Here is a 17473-nt window from a genome sequence, read left to right on the forward strand (position 1 = left end):
TGGTCTATGGACGGAGTACAGACTCCAGAGCCAAAAGATAAATGGTTTCTATGGATCCGAGATGATAATCGGAAATTATGGAGGAAAGGATGCCCCAGCCATTTATTTTCTCTTCTTTCTCGTTCCATTCATCTTTTCTTTTGCTCTGCGGTCTGCTGTCGGGGCTCTGCTGTCTAGACTCCTCCGCTGTCTGTCAGCTCGGGCTAGAAGTTGGGTTCATAGGTTGAGGATGGAAACGGTGCGAGACATGATACTTGATGGCTGTCAAATGGTAGGGCTATGTCTGAATGGTGTTTTTGACAAAGTTGAACCTTAGGTATTGATGTTAATTGTAAGGCTCAACTGAACTACTCAGGTAACTAACTACCTAGTATTTTCGACAGTCGAGTAGAAAATATGATAATTGGGTTTAATTATACGGAAATGTCAAGTCAAGGAAACTGCTGTGTAAAGTATTGGAATTCTCCCGTGCAAGTACCTAGACATCTGTCTGCCAGCTCAAACAAGAGGATATACAGAGAAAGAGTATCATCTATCTTCCGTAGACAAAGATACCTTATCATAATCACCGTTACAGTCACATATACTACCGACCTACTCTACTCACTCAGATATGTTCTCTTACTTTCTGTATATCACATAGAGCAAGTAGGCTCGCGAGTGACACGAAAAATGGCACACGTGTCCTTTTAACCTCAATTCACGTCAATTACCACAACTTCAAAATTAATTATTAAATCACAACATAATGGTATCAACTCGCCGCGATCGCTATGAGGATAAAACGTATCCCCAACAGCATAATAGAACCCCTGTTAAAGCTAAAACCCAGGCTATGCTTGATGGAATAGCTGATGGAATTGTCACTACTTTCAAAGCTCGAGTATTCAGGGCCTACAATGTCGCACCTCGCACCGGATATCGACATTGGCATGATCGCGATCCAAGGCGTCTACATGATTCTACAGTACGTAAAGAGACTAGAGGAGCAAAAAAAACCCTTACTCCTCGCGATATACGTGCTATGGAGATCATGATCCAAACGGAGGGTTTTGAGGCTAGATCCCTCAATTGGAAGCAATTGGGAGAGGCATGTGGATTAGACCAATCCGGAAGGACTATTGCACGAGCTATGGGATCTATGGGATATCGAAAATGTATAGCTTGTTGCAAGGGATGGGTTACACAGAGAACAGCTGCCGCTAGACTCCAATTTGCCCGCGATATGCTAGCTAAATACCCTAATCCGGAGGATTGGAGAAGAGTTAGGTTCTCTGATGAGTGTCATTGGGGTTTCGGGCCTGAGGGAAAGTATAGGATCATTAGAAAGCTAGGCCAGAGGCTCTGTCCTGAGTGTATTCAGCTCAGAGGGGTAGAAAAGGAGGAACACCGCAATAAGCAACACTGCTGGGCGGCAGTGGGCTACAACTTTAAGAGCAATCTTATATATTACGATGTTCCTGGGAACCGGAATGGCAAGTTGTCCCATAAGGTTTATGTCGATACTATATTGGATGGGGAGGTAAAGCGATGGTTAGCTGTATCGAAGGATTTCGTACTCGAGGAAGATGGTGATTCAGGACACGGCTATGGGGGCAAGAAGGACAATATAGTGAAGAAATGGAAGAGAGATCATAGTTTAGAAACCTATCAAAACTGTCATGATAGTCCTGATCTCTCAATCATCGAAAATATCTGGCAAATCCCAAAACAAGTCGTTCGGAGGCATGCCCATTGGGACGATACAACCATGCGGGAGCTTATAAATGAGGGTTGGGAGCAAGTTACTATTGAACATATCAATAAACTAGTAGATACTATGCCTCAGAGGCTTAGGGATGTTATTAAAATGAAAGGACAGCTCACTGGGTGGTGAAAAGGTGGTCAAAAGGGTGGTTTTTAGAGTGGTTTCCCCCTCGAAACAACTCACTTTCAGAGGGAATTGAACCACAACACTACCTTATATCAATTATATAATTATATCACTCAAAACAGTACCCTATATAGCATCGATATTAATTTTTTTATCTTATACTGAATCTTAAAGCTCTGAATATAGCGAATTTAAAAGTCTCTGTCAATGGAAGCGAGTCGATCTTCCGTAATGAATTATTCTACGAATATTGCACTTAGAATCATAAAACTTATATAGAATTAATCTCTGATATCGAATTAATAAAACTACCATATTATTCTTATTATAAATATAAAAAGTGGTGGTGTTGAATCAATTGAAAGAGAGGTGTTGTTCCATTGAATGAGAATTACGAATTTGTGTGTGCCATTTTTCCTGTCACCCGCGAGGTAGGCAAGCAACATCTAATACAAAAACTAGCTTCATAGATACAAGAAGATCGAAAAACTCATATCTACGGCACAGAGCCTTACTTAAACCTTTGGGCGATCATCTCAATCTATTTTTGAATGCTCATCTGATTGATGCTTTTCCCCTCAAACCTTACATCTTGGCCGTAGAAAGCTAGGCGTGCTGCATTGCCGTCTAATAATAATGATAGATGACATTGGGCTGCTATTATCCTTCTTGCCTTCTTGCCGCCAATTATTTGGACAGTTCAATACACACATACTCCGTACGCATACACACATATACATACACACATACACACATATACACATATACACACACACAAACACAACACACATAGGCCATCCTCGGTAAACTGGGAGTTCCTTACATTCGATTAAAGTCGCATGACATGACGAGACGATGACCCTACAAAACTCATCACCATATACACACATACCTAGGTATTATTACATTCGACATATATTCGACATTGAATAGAATACAATTATCAATTCAATTCATCAATCAATTCATCAATTAATTAATCAATCAATCAATCAATCATTCAATCATTCAACCATATATGGCATGATAATTAATTATTAATTCAATCATTCATACATTCAATCACTCAATTCAAATCATCATTCCCTTTCCCAATCCAACATTCCCCACGACGTCGGCAAAATTCAAAACTTCAATCTCACCTATCAACCATCACCATTCATAACTCGGACAGTCTGACTATCTGCCAACGTATGAACGTGTGATCGATCCCAGTCATCGATCCACTACCTTCCTCGCCCTCAACCCCATTTCGACATAGCTTCTGAAAGTCTCATGCCTTACACGCTCCTTTGATTCTGTCCGTACTTGATCTCCTCCACTCACTTGCTTAACCCGTACTCTTGCCTGGTTTGATGTCATAGCAACCGTTTACCAACTACTACCTTCATTCATAAATTCCGTTGCAGCCTTAGTCCTCACCGCCGTTCATTCGCCCAATTTGTTCCATTTCGCCTTTGGCTCCACATGCGCCGCCAACAAATCAAGTTTTAAGCGCCGTCTGCTAGATCTCAATAATAAAGATCGTGTTAGCAATGCCTCACAAAGACCGCGATAACGATCCTGAGGTCGAAAACGAGCAAACCTCATCGGAGAAGCTGCGTCACCGATCATCCAAAAGTGATAAAGATCCAAATCGAAAGCACAAATCAAGACCAAAGGCCACAGATCCTGACACGGGAGAGCCTGTCAAGTCATCTCATCGTCGAAAGAGGGATAAAACGAAAGACGAGAAAAGTGAAGGCATGTCGGAGGTGACAACGACTACCATGGCGGATGTTGTTCCTGAGCTCTCGAGGACTTCCTCTACGCCAGGCACATCATCCTACCCAACTTTCAATAAAAATTACAGTAAAGAGGCTGTAAATAGCTATGTGTCAGAGAGACCTGCAAAATCGAAGACTGGACCTTATACGCCAGAAGCAACAGATATCGATTCTGAGAAGAATAAATCCAGATCTGCAGAGAACTTAAGACGAGCAGCTTCTGCAAAAGGCAGACCACCCAGTCCACCAGATACTGAATTTACACACCGACAGAAATCTACATCTTCAAGAATGAGCAAGGTCAGGGAGGAGGGTTCTGAAATGTCCTCAAGACCCAGTTCCCGAAGCTCGGAACATCGGAAGTCGTCAAGAAAGGAGAAAGAAGACCGGTCCTCCACATCTTCAAAATCTAGGCCATCAAAAACTGGTACACCACCCATACGGACTTCAAGTTCCCGGACCTCAAAGTCTGAAAGGTATGACGAGGACGATGACTCCAATGTCACATCCGTGGCAGGTAAAAGACAGTCACAACCTACATCTCGCCGAAGGCCTACCAATATCGATACGGATTCCTCCCCGGCTTCGGCACAGGATTCTTCGCCAAAAACTCCCACTCAGACTCCTCAGTTTCCTCCTCCAGGAGCGGCTGATATAAAATCTACTCCATCTCCTTATATGCATTTTGATGCATCCTCTGTTAAATCTAGTGTGTATGGCTCTCCACGTCCTCCTCCACCACCCCCTCCCCCAAATTTACCATTAAACATCCCTAGCGTTGATTACCTCCTCCAAAATGGCGGATTGGTCCGCCCGGTTCCCAAGACGTTACTTTCTACCTCCTCCCAATCGCTCAATTCATCAAGGTCCTCTCCTCCCGCGGAAATTCAAAAGATATTCGGACCATACTTCAACATCCTGGACCAATACGAAACAGTCATCAATAAGAGTGGATCACTCGCAGTTGCTACTGGATATCGCTCCGTTGCAAGGAGATTGCTCGACCGCTTGGAAAATATTTTTGCTAGAGATTTATCATCTGATGGTTGCTTGTGTGTTATGTGCCAGGATTTAGATCTTGATTCTCACGAGGGAAGTAGGGGTCTCTCGTGGGGAGAGGTTTTGGAATGGGTTAGTGGTCGACGTGATCTTCCCGAATGGCCTGCCTTTGATTTCTCAGCACTCGGTGCAAAATCAGTCGATGATTTAGCTGGTCTTGGTATATCAGGTCATCACAGACCTGGATCACCTATTAAGATCGATCCTGATGTAGCGGACGAATTTCGGGAACATTATCTACGACAATCCATAAAAACAAAAGCATCGGTGGACAAGTGGCTATCGAGTTGCCCCGAAACAACATCTGCACCTCCTCAAGAGGTTGATGATGAAACTCTTTCATTTGCTATACTAACTCATCTCAACCACCATGACCGACCTCTCTTCAACGCTTTGCTTAGTGGCTCCACTACATTACAACCCGTTTCACGAGCACCTACTCCATTACGAAAACCACGCTCGGATTTCATGATTAAAACAGTACAATCTATGCAACGACTGTATCGATTGCCACTTCCTCCACGAGATCCAGAAGTCGCCATATATCTACTAAAGAATCCTCATATTCACAATCTTCTCGCAACAATTTCTGGCATTGCACCATCAGAATGGGAGATTTTGATATCCGGCCGATTTGATGGATTCTTATGGTCTGGAGCTGATAACGAAGTCATTGATGAATTCCCTTCTCGCGGACCCACACCAAATGGTTACCGAGGACCATCACCAGTCATGAGAGGCCCTTCTCGTAATAACACACCATTTTCGCCTCGGTCAGCTAGTTATGGTTCTCGTGGTCCGACTCCATCTCAACAATACAGGCATCCAGTCTCTAACGATGAGGAGGCTGAAATTGCTGTCTTGGCTGAAATAGAGCGTGAAATATATGTAGGAATGGAGGCACTTGAGGATGCATTCGAAGGTTTACATCGAAAGGCTGAGGCTGTTCGTAAAGCTCTTCGCGAACGTGGTGTCGGATTGACTATGGCAGCAGAGTCAAGACGAACAAGTCGTCCAGAAATCATTGTTGGTACTCCTGGTCCTTACTCGGCAGGTTTGGGACCAGGATACGAGAGACCAAGTTGGGCCGAAGGTGGCAGCGAGTTTATGAGTGAAGCTGATTGGGATGAAGATGAAATGCAAAGTGAATTGGCACCAGATGATTCTGCAAGTAACATCAGCAGTTCAAGACACAGACGACCAAAACGAAGAAATGAAAGAAGAACACCGGCATTGGTTGAAGAAGATGAAGATGAGGGTTGAAAATACAGGACATCTTTTCAATCATGAATGCAATATTATGGAAGATATGAAAATGATATGACAGTATGAGATTACGAGGAAACGCCTCCTACAGAGATGGATGAAATGAGATTACGATTTGTTTACGAAATGATATCCTACCTACTGCGAAAGTATAGTGCCAGCATGGAAAAAGTACGAAATAGGAATACGAGGGAAGTTTTTGGCAAGCTATGAAAGCAAGAGCAGTTCTCCATCTGGAAAGGATGTGAACTTTTTTGATGAGATATTTTGTGTTTTATATAAGCGGAGAGGTAGTTTGCAATGTGCAGGTTCCATTTGCATACCATGTGGGACTTGAGATTGAGATACGGTGATGTGAGGAGGTATAGAATAGCATAGCAATGATATCATAACATTCCCTCGCAATATTAACACGAAATGAATGCTTCGTTTTTCATTTGAGTAAAAAAAGATAAAAAAAAAGAGTGATTCCCATTCCCTGAGCTTATCTCCCCCATATCATACGAGTATCGTGTTGGTCGAATCCTCCCGCGCGTAATCATGCGATTCCAGCTAGGAGAATATTCCCACGGGTCTGTCCACGGGTTTGTTTGTGAGTTTGTGAGTTGGTGAGTTGTTGAAGAAACGCATAGATAGACTTGATTACCAGATGTAATGATAATGATAATGACAATGATAATGATAATGATAAAGGTTAATTTAATTTAATTTAATTTACTTTACTTTACTTTACTTTCTTACATACCTAGGTAGGTAGGTAGGTAGCTCGAGGGTAGGTAGGTAGGTAGGTAGGTAGGTAGGTAGGTATTTCGATAAAGTCTCGGAGGTGGAGTTATTGCATTGTTTGTTTGTTTGGTTGGTTGGTTGGTTGGTTGTTGGTTTGGTTTGGTTGGTTGTTTGGGGAGGATTTTTGGGGAGGATTCTTGGGGAGGATTTTTGGGGAGGATTCTTGGGGAGGATTTTCGATCGTCCCGCGAGCTCGCGAGCTCGCCTCCTTTTTTTGTATGTACTCTTGCTCCTGGATTGAGTTGAGGTTTGTGTTTATGTTTATGTTTGAGTTATGAGGGTGATGGGTTGGATGATAAGTTGGTTAGTTGGTTGGTTGGTTGGTTGATTAGTTGGTTGGTTGGTTGGTTGGTTGGTTGATGTATTTTGACGTACTTTGATTAGTTGACGTGTTTTGACGTATTTTGAAGGGTGGCTTGGCGCTTTGTGGTTTTTTTCTATCTTTCTTTCTTTCTTTCTAGGTATGGTGAGTGAGTGAGTGGGTGGACAGAAACTGGAATTGGAGCTGGAATTGACACGTGATGGAGGGGCGTGGGCGTGAGCATAATCGATCGATGAGTGACGGGTGACGACGGGTGGGCGAGGCGCTGAGGCTGTTTGGTTGTTTGGGTGGATGGGTGGATGGATGGCTGTTTGGATGGATGGGGGTGCAGGGAGGAGGGAGGAGGGAGGAGAGTTGGTGTACGTAAATATTGAGTGTTTATCTATCGTTTGGGGATTTGGGGATTTGGGATGGGAGGTCTTTTGTACGTGATTTTGAGGAGAGGAGAGGGGTAGGTGTCTTGCTGTTGATATGGATTTGGGTATGGATATGGATTTGGGTGTGGATATGGATTTGGATGTGGATATGGATGTGGTTGTGGATATGGATTTGGGTGTGGATATGGATGTGGTTGTGGATATAGTTATGGTTATGGCTATGACTATAATAGCTTGTAGGGATTTGCTAGTCCTGGGGTTTATTTGGTTGTTTGGTTGTTTGGTTGTTTGGTTGTTTGGTTGTTTGAGGCTGGAGATTTGGGGCTGGATGGGGATAGATGGATAGATGGATAGATGAAGAGAGGGAGTGCAGGAATACAGAAGATCATCAATCGATCGAGAAAATCTACAGGAAGGGAAGTAGTTGGATGTTGGTTACAGCGCGGCCGAAGATTAGATTTGTGTGGGAAGTTTCCTTATATTTTGCGAGGTTCTGAGTTTCTTTTCTGGTCTTTTTTTTTTCTGATGGGATATTTTTATTTGAGTTTACGTTTTGGTTTTCGCATTTCGTGTTTAGCTGTTTGTTGCTGCTTCTTGTTATTCTTCTTCTTCTTCTTCTTCTTCTTCTTCTTCTTCTTCTTCTTCTTCTTCTTCTTCTTCTTCTTCTTCTTCTTCTTCTTCTTCTTCTTCTTCTTCTTCTTCTTCTTCTTCTTGCTGTGGTTTCGGACTTGGAAGTTGGAAGTTTGAATTTCGTTGTGTGGCATGCATGTAGAGGTTTGAGTCGAACTTCTAATTCCTATTACGCACGCGGATCGATCATTGCATTCGAAATATCTCCTCTCATGCGTGCGGATTGTCATTCCTGCTCATAAGCTTTCGTTCCATTCCTCGGGTATTAGTCTCTTTCCGGAGCGTTTTCAAAGACGTCAAGCAGAACGCTTTCTTATCAACTGGAATGCGGATATAGTGGTGAATGAGAATCGTAGAGTTGCTTGATATCATATCTCATACTTCGTTCATTCAGATCTCTTCTCTTTACATTCGTATCTCTATCTCGATTTCAGATTTGTCGGACATAGATAGATGAATAGTGTGGTTGGAAGATTTTGGAGATATACATATACTCGCTACTCGAGTTTCTTTTTGATACTTAGCCTACGTCTTTATCTCAGATTCTCAGTCTCGTTTTCAAGAGATTTTTCAATATGGCTTTACGAGTTGCACAAGGTATGTACTCAATCTCCAACCTCCACAACCCCAAACACAATTTCTAGCCCCCAACATCCTCTTCACAAAATAATCCGTCTAACCTCCGCCCTCCCCAGTCTGTGGCATCTGGTTCTGGCTGGCCTTCGCCTTCTTCCTCTTCGTCATCTTCCACCAATCCAACCTCGTGCTCCCCAACCCCAACCTAGACTCTCCCTCCCAATTCCCCTCATCCATCTCCCCCAAACCCCTCACCATCCAACAACGCATCTCGCGCTCCGAATCCGCCTGGCGCACCTCCGTCTCGCTCCGCCACGAAATGGCCTCCCACCACCCCAAATACCCACACATCCCTCTCTTCCCCGCTCAAAAACTCTCCGACTTTTCCAAAACCCCTTACACCCTCTGGGACTTCTTCCCCGCAACCTGGACCTGTCCGCACGATATCCAGCGCGTAGGCCGTCTCGGGGACGGTGGAAAATGGGTTTGCGGCATGAGTCTCTATGAAAAACACCGCCCTTCTTCATCTTCTTCCGCATCCACCATCTCCTCCTCCTCCCAAACCACAAACCCAGACGAAAGCGGCATAACCATCTACAGCTTCGGCGTCAACGACGAATCCACCTTCGAAGCCGAGATGCTCTCTCGCATCCCCAGCGCCCAAATCCACGCCTACGATTTCTCCGTTTCGAAATTCGGGCCCCAGCTCTCCTCCTCCTTCGCCTCGCGCGCACACTTCCACAAATACGGGTTGGGAGCGAAAGATATCCCCTCGCGCACGCCTCCCTTCTACACGCTACACACGCTCATGAAACAGAATAATCATTCGTACATCGACATACTGAAGATTGATATCGAAGGGTCCGAGTACACCGCGCTGGATGCGTTTATGGATTTTCATGATGAGGGGGGGAGTGGGGATGGGAAGTTACCCATCGGACAGGTCATGATCGAGTTGCATTTGGTGGATGATGAACATGTGCATTTTGAACGCTTTACGAAGTGGTGGGAGCGATTGGAGAAATTCGGTATGAGACCTACGTGGTTCGAGACGAATTTGTTGGCGGTGACGCTGGGTGAGGGGAAGACGGATCCCAGGTGTGTGGAGTATGTGTGGGTTAATGTGAAAGATGAGAGGAGTGTTTTGTTAGGGGAGTAAAAGCTTGGATTTGGGGGTGTAAGAATGTCCTAGAGATATATATTTTCTTTTTTTTACCTTCTGTGGGTATCTGACCCTGGTTTGGGATTTGGAAGAGGCGACTGGATTGGGACTTTTGGTATATATGGGTATGGATGAGTCTGGCTGACTGATCAAGACAGCAAGAGGTATGCTTGTAAATGAGATGTATATTATGATATAGAATCTATCTATTTGTAATAGATCTGCTAAAATGCGTGCCTTGACAACATTAAAGAGTTTCCAAGCCATGATATGTCATCCAAAAATATAAATAGTATATGGAAAACTAAATCCAGGGATCTTATATGTATATGACACAAACGCAATGGAAGCAACCCCAAAAGTGTTAATTAATACGATATATATATCTCACAATCAACAAACCACCTACCTAACACTTTACAACGATTTCTTCCCCTCACCACCCCTCTCCCTCCTCCTAATCAACCCCTCCAATCTCCTCAACCCAAACATTCCCGGAAGCACCAAATCGAAAAACCAACTGCCAATCCAATTTCTCGCAAACCAAACAATCCACGTTTTATTTCCCCTCCAAAGCGTTCTCTGTCCCCCATTCACAACCGCATCTACCACACCCTTTGCATACTCCATATTGGGCATCGCGTTTCCACTCTGACTATGCTTTACTCGAGTCTGGAATTCATCTTCGATTTCGAGGTAGAGCGACGAAGGGGGGAGTGTGCGGGGTGTACGCGCGATGTTGGATTGTACGCCACCTGTTACAATGACCATTACGCGCACAGAATAGGGCGCGAGTTCGAGACGGAGGGTGCGGGAATAAGCGTGCAGGGCGGCTTTGGAGGCGTTGTAGACGCTGCCGAAGACGTAGGGGAGGATCTGGTGGTGGGGTGTTAGGATGTTGTTTGAAGCGAAGTGATGCTTCAGACGGGATGGGATGAGAGTATGGGATGAACTTACAGCTGCTAAACTTCCAATATTGACAATGAGTCCCTTTCGTTTAATCAATAGAGGTACAAAAGCCTGGCACATAGCCATGACTCCAAAAACATTCGTCTCAAAACAATGGCGCGCATCGTCCAAATCTACATCCAAAGCAGGTAGCGTACAATTTCTTCCCCTAAACTCTATACATTAGCAGCGCATCCCCAATCGCATCTCTCACCATGAAACCCTCCACAATCTCTCCCAGAAATATGTTCCTCACTCACGCATTATTAACCAGCACATCCAATCCCCCAATCTCCCCATTCTCAACCCATCCCTCGATTTCCCTCTTGGCTTCCTCAATACTCTTCACGTCCGTAACATCGAGACTCAAAGTTCTCATACCCAATTCCGCCAAATCTGTTATTTTATTCGCCGAGCGAGCGCTGGCAATAACGAGATAGCCGCGAGCATGAAAATCGAGGGCGAGGGAATGTCCGATTCCGCCTGCAGTGCAACTGCGGGTTTGTTAGTTTAGATATATGGTGTGAAGGGGAAATGGAAGCTGTACCCTGTGATTAGGACTGTTTTCTGGGTGGCCATGATGAGGTAAGTTGTGTTAGTATAGCAGGTATATTGAAGAAGCAGTCGCAGTTACGAGTGCACACTGACGGCTAAATGCTAAATGCGAAAATGGGAAGGAAGGAATGTGAAGCTAGAGACTGCTCTAGGAAGGGAAAAGCGAGAAGGGTCTCAGGACGCAAGGAAAGATGTCTTCCAGAACAGAAGAGAAACGAAAACATTATACCACCTTGAGCCAAGATGAAATCATACTGTGAAGCTTGGACTTATCAATTCCGTTGGAGTTTATTTATCTTGAAGCTTGAGAGTTGTGGTTTGTTGTTGATAAGAAAGATGGGGGATTCACGCTTGGCATAGCTTGATAGTTGTGCAAGGTTAGGTACCACCAACTGTAGGTTACATGGAAAACCGAGACGCCAAACAGAAGATGAAAACACGCATTTTTCAAATACTTCTTAATGATATCAATATCCAACCAAATGTCGATGATATATAAAAATGATATGTAAAAGCTTTATATGTATACATTCAGCTTTCAATTCAAAATAGTGATCATTCCATTTGATATCAAATATTGAAAAGACAGAGTATTTTGGGTGTCCCAGTGTCTCCAACTTGCTGCAAAATATTTTTTGTCCTTCCTATAACACCTGAGTGTTGTGATTCTGATAACTCAACGTGTCAATGGAATATTTGATCATTATAAATGTCCATTATATGGCCTCTAAATACATAAATTGTAATGCCAATATGTCGCTCATAAACCGAGGCCCAAAACGCTCTCGATATGCAGTTGCCATGATATCTATACAACGCCAATAACCATGCAATTCAAACCCCAGACCTGGATGCATCCACCATAAACAAACTAAAAAAGGGTATTTTTCTTCCTAGGACTTTCATCCTCCTTAAGCAAACATTTGCTTTCGAGCCACCTCGCAAATTTCGTAGACGGGACATCAACTGCCCTCCAAAATACATCTGCTGTCCATAATATAATTGGTCCATAAACTAGCAATCCGGCCCCCCAAAAAGCATGTCTACCTATAAAAGAATTCTTTCCAATCGTATTTTCGAACAGAGGTCCAAAACGAGGTTCGAGGATGGTGAGGCAAAGATTGTGTGTCAAATATAGGGCATATGATATATTGCCTAGATATTGAGGAATCGGTAGATTGAAAAGAGATTGTAAGCTAGTAAGTTGTGTGCATGCAAGTACGATTTGAAAGGCTGCCAGACAGAACCAAACTCTCTGTCCACTATATGGTTCCGGAGTATGCGCATTGAGGGTTGAGAGGAACGGAATTTCGTCAACATGCTCGTTTGTCCAAGAGGAAATATAAAGACCACATATAACGTTAAAAATCCAGAATACCTTCATGCAAATGCTTTTATTGGTTGCCGTACTGATACTCGAAGTCTCGGATGCTGTATCAATGGATAATTTTCTAGTTTCATCGCCAAATTCGGTAGTAGGAAGGATAGGGGAGGATTCGGCAGAGTTCGATGGCGTCGAATTATATGATTGGAGGAGTGTAACTTCGGCAATGAACATTCCGCCTAGAAATTCAACGGCGTGTAATTGTGCGCTCCAGAAACAGAAAGACATGATGCATGCTAGAATGAGAAGCCGCATATTTATACGAGCATGAGAAAGTCCAAGTATAACAATAAATAGAAGCATCGATTGCGCGAATTCCACAGGGATTGTCCAAAGTGCTGGATTGTAACGTGGCAGAGGCAATGAAGGGTCGTCCCACCTCCAGGATGATTGTAAAAGCTGCCAACAAGTTTCGTACCAATTCCCAATCTGGGCGCTGAGTGACCATAAGGGAAATCCGTATCGAGCTTCGGACAGCTCATAATATACAGCTATAGACATTATAAGAAGTGTTATGAAGGATGGCAAGAAGAGACGGACCGCGCGGCGGAAGACGGACGACGATAATGTAGATGCAAGTGCCGAGTATTGTTGAGAGTGTATTTGCTTAAGAGGTTTGTAGGTGAGGACGAATCCAGAAATGATGAAGAATATATGTACCATTGGTCTGGCAGAATATAGTACTCGAACAAATGGGAGTTGTATAGGTGATGACGGGGCACCATCTTCATAAAGTCCATATGGCTCAGTCCACCATCCAATATTCTCCTCAGTGTAATGCCCCATGAATACGATAAAAGAAGCCACTCCGCGGAGGCCATCGAGATATGAAGTGGGATGCAACTTTTGCGTCTTTGGCGAACTAGGTCGTATCGTTCTTCTCTGTAAGAAACTGGGTATACATCCATATGCGAGCTTTTGAAGTAGGCGTTTCCCTGAACTCAAGACGACCGTGTAGTCAGAATTCTTCTGCGAATCTGGTTCCATTATTGCCCATAGCATTTGGGGTTTATAGCCCTTGGCTACCATCATGAGGAACAGAGTTCAGTACCGACAATACCTGATTGTGCCGTACTGTTAAGAGTCGTGATAGTTTCTATGAATAGAAAGATGTTTGACTCTCTCACAAAGATCGAACGGTTCTGTGTGCAGTCTAGTATTTCTGCAATGCCATGTAAATATGTTAAAGAAACTCAGCGGGGATATCTAATCAAAATCAAAGATCTCGCAATGAAAGTAAGAGAGATTTGGGTAAGGGAAAGACATGAAGGAAATATTCACTCGGCAAGAGCATCTACTCATTCCTCAAACCATACAGCCCTCAAGCATTTGACTCGGTCCACAGTCATGAACAGAGAACAAGCCTCTTTCGGATGGATCGACTAATTTGCGGGGGCGTCGCTGGTGAATTTAAAGTTATATTTTTACTCTCAAGCTCCGATTTGTCTTGAATTGAGGCCCCGACTTTTACCCCTTTGGCTTTAGTTTCATGGTATGACATTTCCTACTCGTTGCCATTCACTGTTTGCAACAAGAGTGATGCTTGAAGTGATTTGCTTGTTGATCCTGAATGGGATGATATTTCCGTACCCGACATAGCACGTCGATCAGTCACGCTTGTGGTTTGTCGATGAAACGATCATTTTGTTTCGACTTTATTTCCCAGGAAATATCCTCAAGTAAATGCTTGATCGGTTCAATCCTTGTGTTGCATTTTTCATCTCTAACAAGTCTGCAGAGCCAATGCTACAGTTTCTGCTTGAGACGCATCATGCAACTTTGAAATCCTCCTCCTGTTACGTTGAAGAGCGCGGCTCGAGTAGGTGCTGCAACTTGCCAGTAGTTGCAACTTGGAGTAAAAAGTGGCAAGATACGGTGGGATATCTCCACCAATAGAACCATCAAGGGCATCTGTAAATTGAGCTGCTACTGGTGATTAGACGGTTCAGCTGAGCGGGTGGTGGAAGCGGGAATGCTCTCCGACCAAAAAGTGTCTAAGTCAGGAGAACCTTGTTTGATGGATGGATCATAGCCCATGGGAATTCCATGATGGAATGAATTGGTGGAGCACGGGAAAGACCCTGACTAAAGTTGGAGGTTTCAGACCACCATCTGGGATTCTTGGGTTCTAGAACCAGTCGAGTTGATAAAAGATTGGATATATAATATAAATAAATTCCATGGTTGGATTCTTCTAATATCAAACTGTAGAGGTAGAGGATAGGATCCAAGAGGAACTGGAAGGAAGGAGAGACATCAAGTTTCCCATCGTCAGTGTCGCAGACTCGCAGTGTCACTTCTGAGATCTATGATGTGGTTGAACATTGAAGAAAGTGATCTAGGTTTTATTTGTTTAACATAGACATGGCGGCGTGAGTTGTGATTTGTCAAGTATTATATCAATCCTTTTTTGGGGTTACTGATCATCTACCAAAGCTTCACTACCGGCTTGGCATCTTTATCCAGTTGTATCTACGATATCGTTATCGAGAACTCAACTCTGTTCTGTACAAGACAAGGTAAAGATCTTGCAGGACCTTCAATTTTCATACTTATTATAGTAACCTTATACTCGTATTCACATTGCTCACATTGCTCAACTTACTCAACTTACTCAACTTACTCAACTTACTCAACTTACTCAACTTACTCAACTTACTCAACTTTACTCAACTTACTCAACTTCTTGTCTACCGGTATCCAAATGATTACAGTAAAACCTCTCCATAAGGATCCCTTCTATAAGGATAATCTCTCTATAAGAATATATTTTTCAATCCCAAAAATTTTCAGGATTAAAAATAACCTATATCCTTAAAACCCCTCTATTAGGATATTCTTATATTTTTTGATTCCAAAATTACATATATATTTTTATTAGATTAATTGAATTAACAGAATTAGTTATTATATTAAAATTTCTAAAAAATTTAATTGAAATTTTAAAAAATATCACGAAAATGGCCCGATCGGAATTAAACAGAAATAAATTAATATTATATCGAAATTAGTTAGAATCTTTATACAAGGATACCTCTTTATATCCTTAAAAAAAACTATAAAGATCAGTATCCTTATGAAGAGGTTTTACTCTACATCCATCCGATCATTCTTTACCCAAATCAATCAATGTTTACAACAAAGTATAAATGATGTTTATCATTATCAGCCTCGTAAACAGATGACGAACCCCCTAATATATTTCCATCCACAATCCACAAATCCCTGGCAAGGTGTGGTCATACTTCGACAATGCAATTAATTTGATAATGAATATCATCATCACCTCGAAATTTCATCCTGCGGAGTGGATTGGAGATGTACACAATCCGGCTGGCTCAACGTGCTTCTGCTTGCAAGTCTTCAGTCTGCCTGACCCGAAACATCACAGTCGCACCCTACAATCCGTGCCGTCGACTCTGCAGACCACGTCGAACATATGGCGTACAATTGATTCGGCTTGAGTGTCCCACGTTTGCGCTACGAGAATTTCATAGCTCTTCTTGTCAAATGTCAAGCTATTGCTGAGCCAGCTGAGGTAGTTTGGCAACGACCGGTCTCAGTCTCATATTGAGATTTTCACTAGGGGCTTTGATGCCAAATGTGCCATCATCGTGCCAACTAGAGTCTGGGTTGCTTTAATGAACGATCAAAGCTGAGGAAGCTTGCACGTGATGTATACAATGTATCAAACGAGGGTCGGTGCGAAGAGTGATATTGGGTGTGTTTCCCTATTCTTCATTAGTTGTGTCTGGGCTAATGAGATGAGCGAACAGAGAGTGTATCGATTCACCAGTTGATTCGTACATATAATTATCTCCAGCGTTCGTTCAACGGGTAAGAATACTCATACAAACAACATAAAAGACGAAAATGGTGGTATGGTGGACAAAGTTACACCGCTGAATGTGACGGAGAAAATGAGATATGGCGCAGATACATATCGAAAAGGATTTCTTCCATCATCTACCTCCATCTTAGGAGAAAATCAGCAAGGAGCCAATGACGCACATAATCGGGCTCTTCTGCGGATCAGAATCTACATATAATATCATGATAAGAAGGCGTGGAGGAAGCACAATTTATGATTGTACGATGATATATTCTAGTACGCCTCACAGTTGATGCACATGCACTCCCGCTGGAATCATCTATAATATCCAGCCTTTTCCCTGACGGGTTTCTCACTCAGTGATTGGGCCGCCTAAACTCATGCCCAGGTCGTTGAAGTGTCTATCTTATCAATCTTGCTCGTGCAAGAAGAAAATTGGACATCCAAATTCGAGCGAATTGAGAGACTGCCGTATTGCAAGTATGAATCGTCTTCAGACTCATGTGAAGGATGTAAAAACGGGGGAGGGGGGTGGGAAAGATTCCCGTTCACCGACTTGCGCTCTTTAGCTCTTTCACGCGCCTTCTACGGTACAGCTGGCTTGTTGGGGCGATGTCCACCATAAATCAACTCTAGGCACGTTGCAGCTTATTGGCAACAACTAATCGCCAGATATCGGCCTCTGATCTCCTAATTTTTGTCTCCTTCTTTCTTGTTTTCTAAGCAAGATTCCCGGCACTCTGTTGATGCTTACCCTGATAATTATGTAAAACCTGGATCAGCAAAGCAGGCGCCCTCCACTTTCCAAACCTACGGGAATCGATACTCCTGCTTCTTTGAGTGTAGCGAACCTCGCTTCTATTTTCTGTTTCACTGTGCGGAAACAACTGCCTGCGATTGACATTATTATTCTCCTCCCACTAAATATTTCAGTCGG

The 17473-nt window shown here is 43.2% G+C and overlaps 7 protein-coding genes across 7 annotated transcripts; 4 read left to right on the forward strand and 3 right to left on the reverse strand.

Annotated features, from left to right (window-relative positions):
* Positions 1-748: 748 nt before the first annotated feature.
* EAE98_010936 (uncharacterized protein) lies at positions 749-1876 on the forward strand (the record flags this gene model as incomplete). Its single annotated transcript, XM_038958558.1, has 1 exon — positions 749-1876. One exon carries the CDS (start codon positions 749-751, stop codon positions 1874-1876), a length of 1128 nt encoding a protein of 375 aa, XP_038805072.1.
* A 1532-nt stretch (positions 1877-3408) lies between these two features.
* Positions 3409-5961, forward strand: EAE98_010937 (uncharacterized protein; the record flags this gene model as incomplete). The annotated part of the gene is made up of 1 exon (XM_038958559.1): positions 3409-5961. One exon carries the CDS (start codon positions 3409-3411, stop codon positions 5959-5961), a length of 2553 nt encoding a protein of 850 aa, XP_038805073.1.
* Positions 5962-7985: 2024 nt separating this feature from the next.
* EAE98_010938 (uncharacterized protein) lies at positions 7986-8309 on the reverse strand (the record flags this gene model as incomplete). The annotated part of the gene is made up of 1 exon (XM_038958560.1): positions 7986-8309. The coding sequence occupies one exon, from the start codon at positions 8307-8309 to the stop codon at positions 7986-7988; it is 324 nt and encodes a 107-aa protein (XP_038805074.1).
* Positions 8310-8474: 165 nt separating this feature from the next.
* EAE98_010939 (uncharacterized protein) lies at positions 8475-10107 on the forward strand. Its single transcript, XM_038958561.1, has 2 exons — positions 8475-8676; positions 8775-10107. Exons 1-2 carry the CDS (start codon positions 8655-8657, stop codon positions 9812-9814), a joined length of 1062 nt encoding a protein of 353 aa, XP_038805075.1. The 5' UTR covers positions 8475-8654; the 3' UTR covers positions 9815-10107.
* A 127-nt stretch (positions 10108-10234) lies between these two features.
* On the reverse strand, positions 10235-11344 carry EAE98_010940 (uncharacterized protein; the record flags this gene model as incomplete). Its single annotated transcript, XM_038958562.1, has 4 exons — positions 10235-10693; positions 10775-10934; positions 11026-11259; positions 11313-11344. 4 exons carry the CDS (start codon positions 11342-11344, stop codon positions 10235-10237), a joined length of 885 nt encoding a protein of 294 aa, XP_038805076.1.
* Positions 11345-12191: 847 nt separating this feature from the next.
* EAE98_010941 (uncharacterized protein) lies at positions 12192-13733 on the reverse strand (the record flags this gene model as incomplete). Its single annotated transcript, XM_038958563.1, has 1 exon — positions 12192-13733. One exon carries the CDS (start codon positions 13731-13733, stop codon positions 12192-12194), a length of 1542 nt encoding a protein of 513 aa, XP_038805077.1.
* Positions 13734-15884: 2151 nt separating this feature from the next.
* On the forward strand, positions 15885-16753 carry EAE98_010942 (uncharacterized protein; the record flags this gene model as incomplete). The annotated part of the gene is made up of 2 exons (XM_038958564.1): positions 15885-16425; positions 16528-16753. Exons 1-2 carry the CDS (start codon positions 16379-16381, stop codon positions 16751-16753), a joined length of 273 nt encoding a protein of 90 aa, XP_038805078.1. The 5' UTR covers positions 15885-16378.
* Between the last annotated feature and the right edge of the window lie 720 nt (positions 16754-17473).

This window comes from Botrytis deweyae (genome assembly GCF_014898535.1).
Source record: "Botrytis deweyae strain B1 chromosome Unknown BDEW_042, whole genome shotgun sequence".
NCBI lineage: Eukaryota > Fungi > Ascomycota > Leotiomycetes > Helotiales > Sclerotiniaceae > Botrytis > Botrytis deweyae.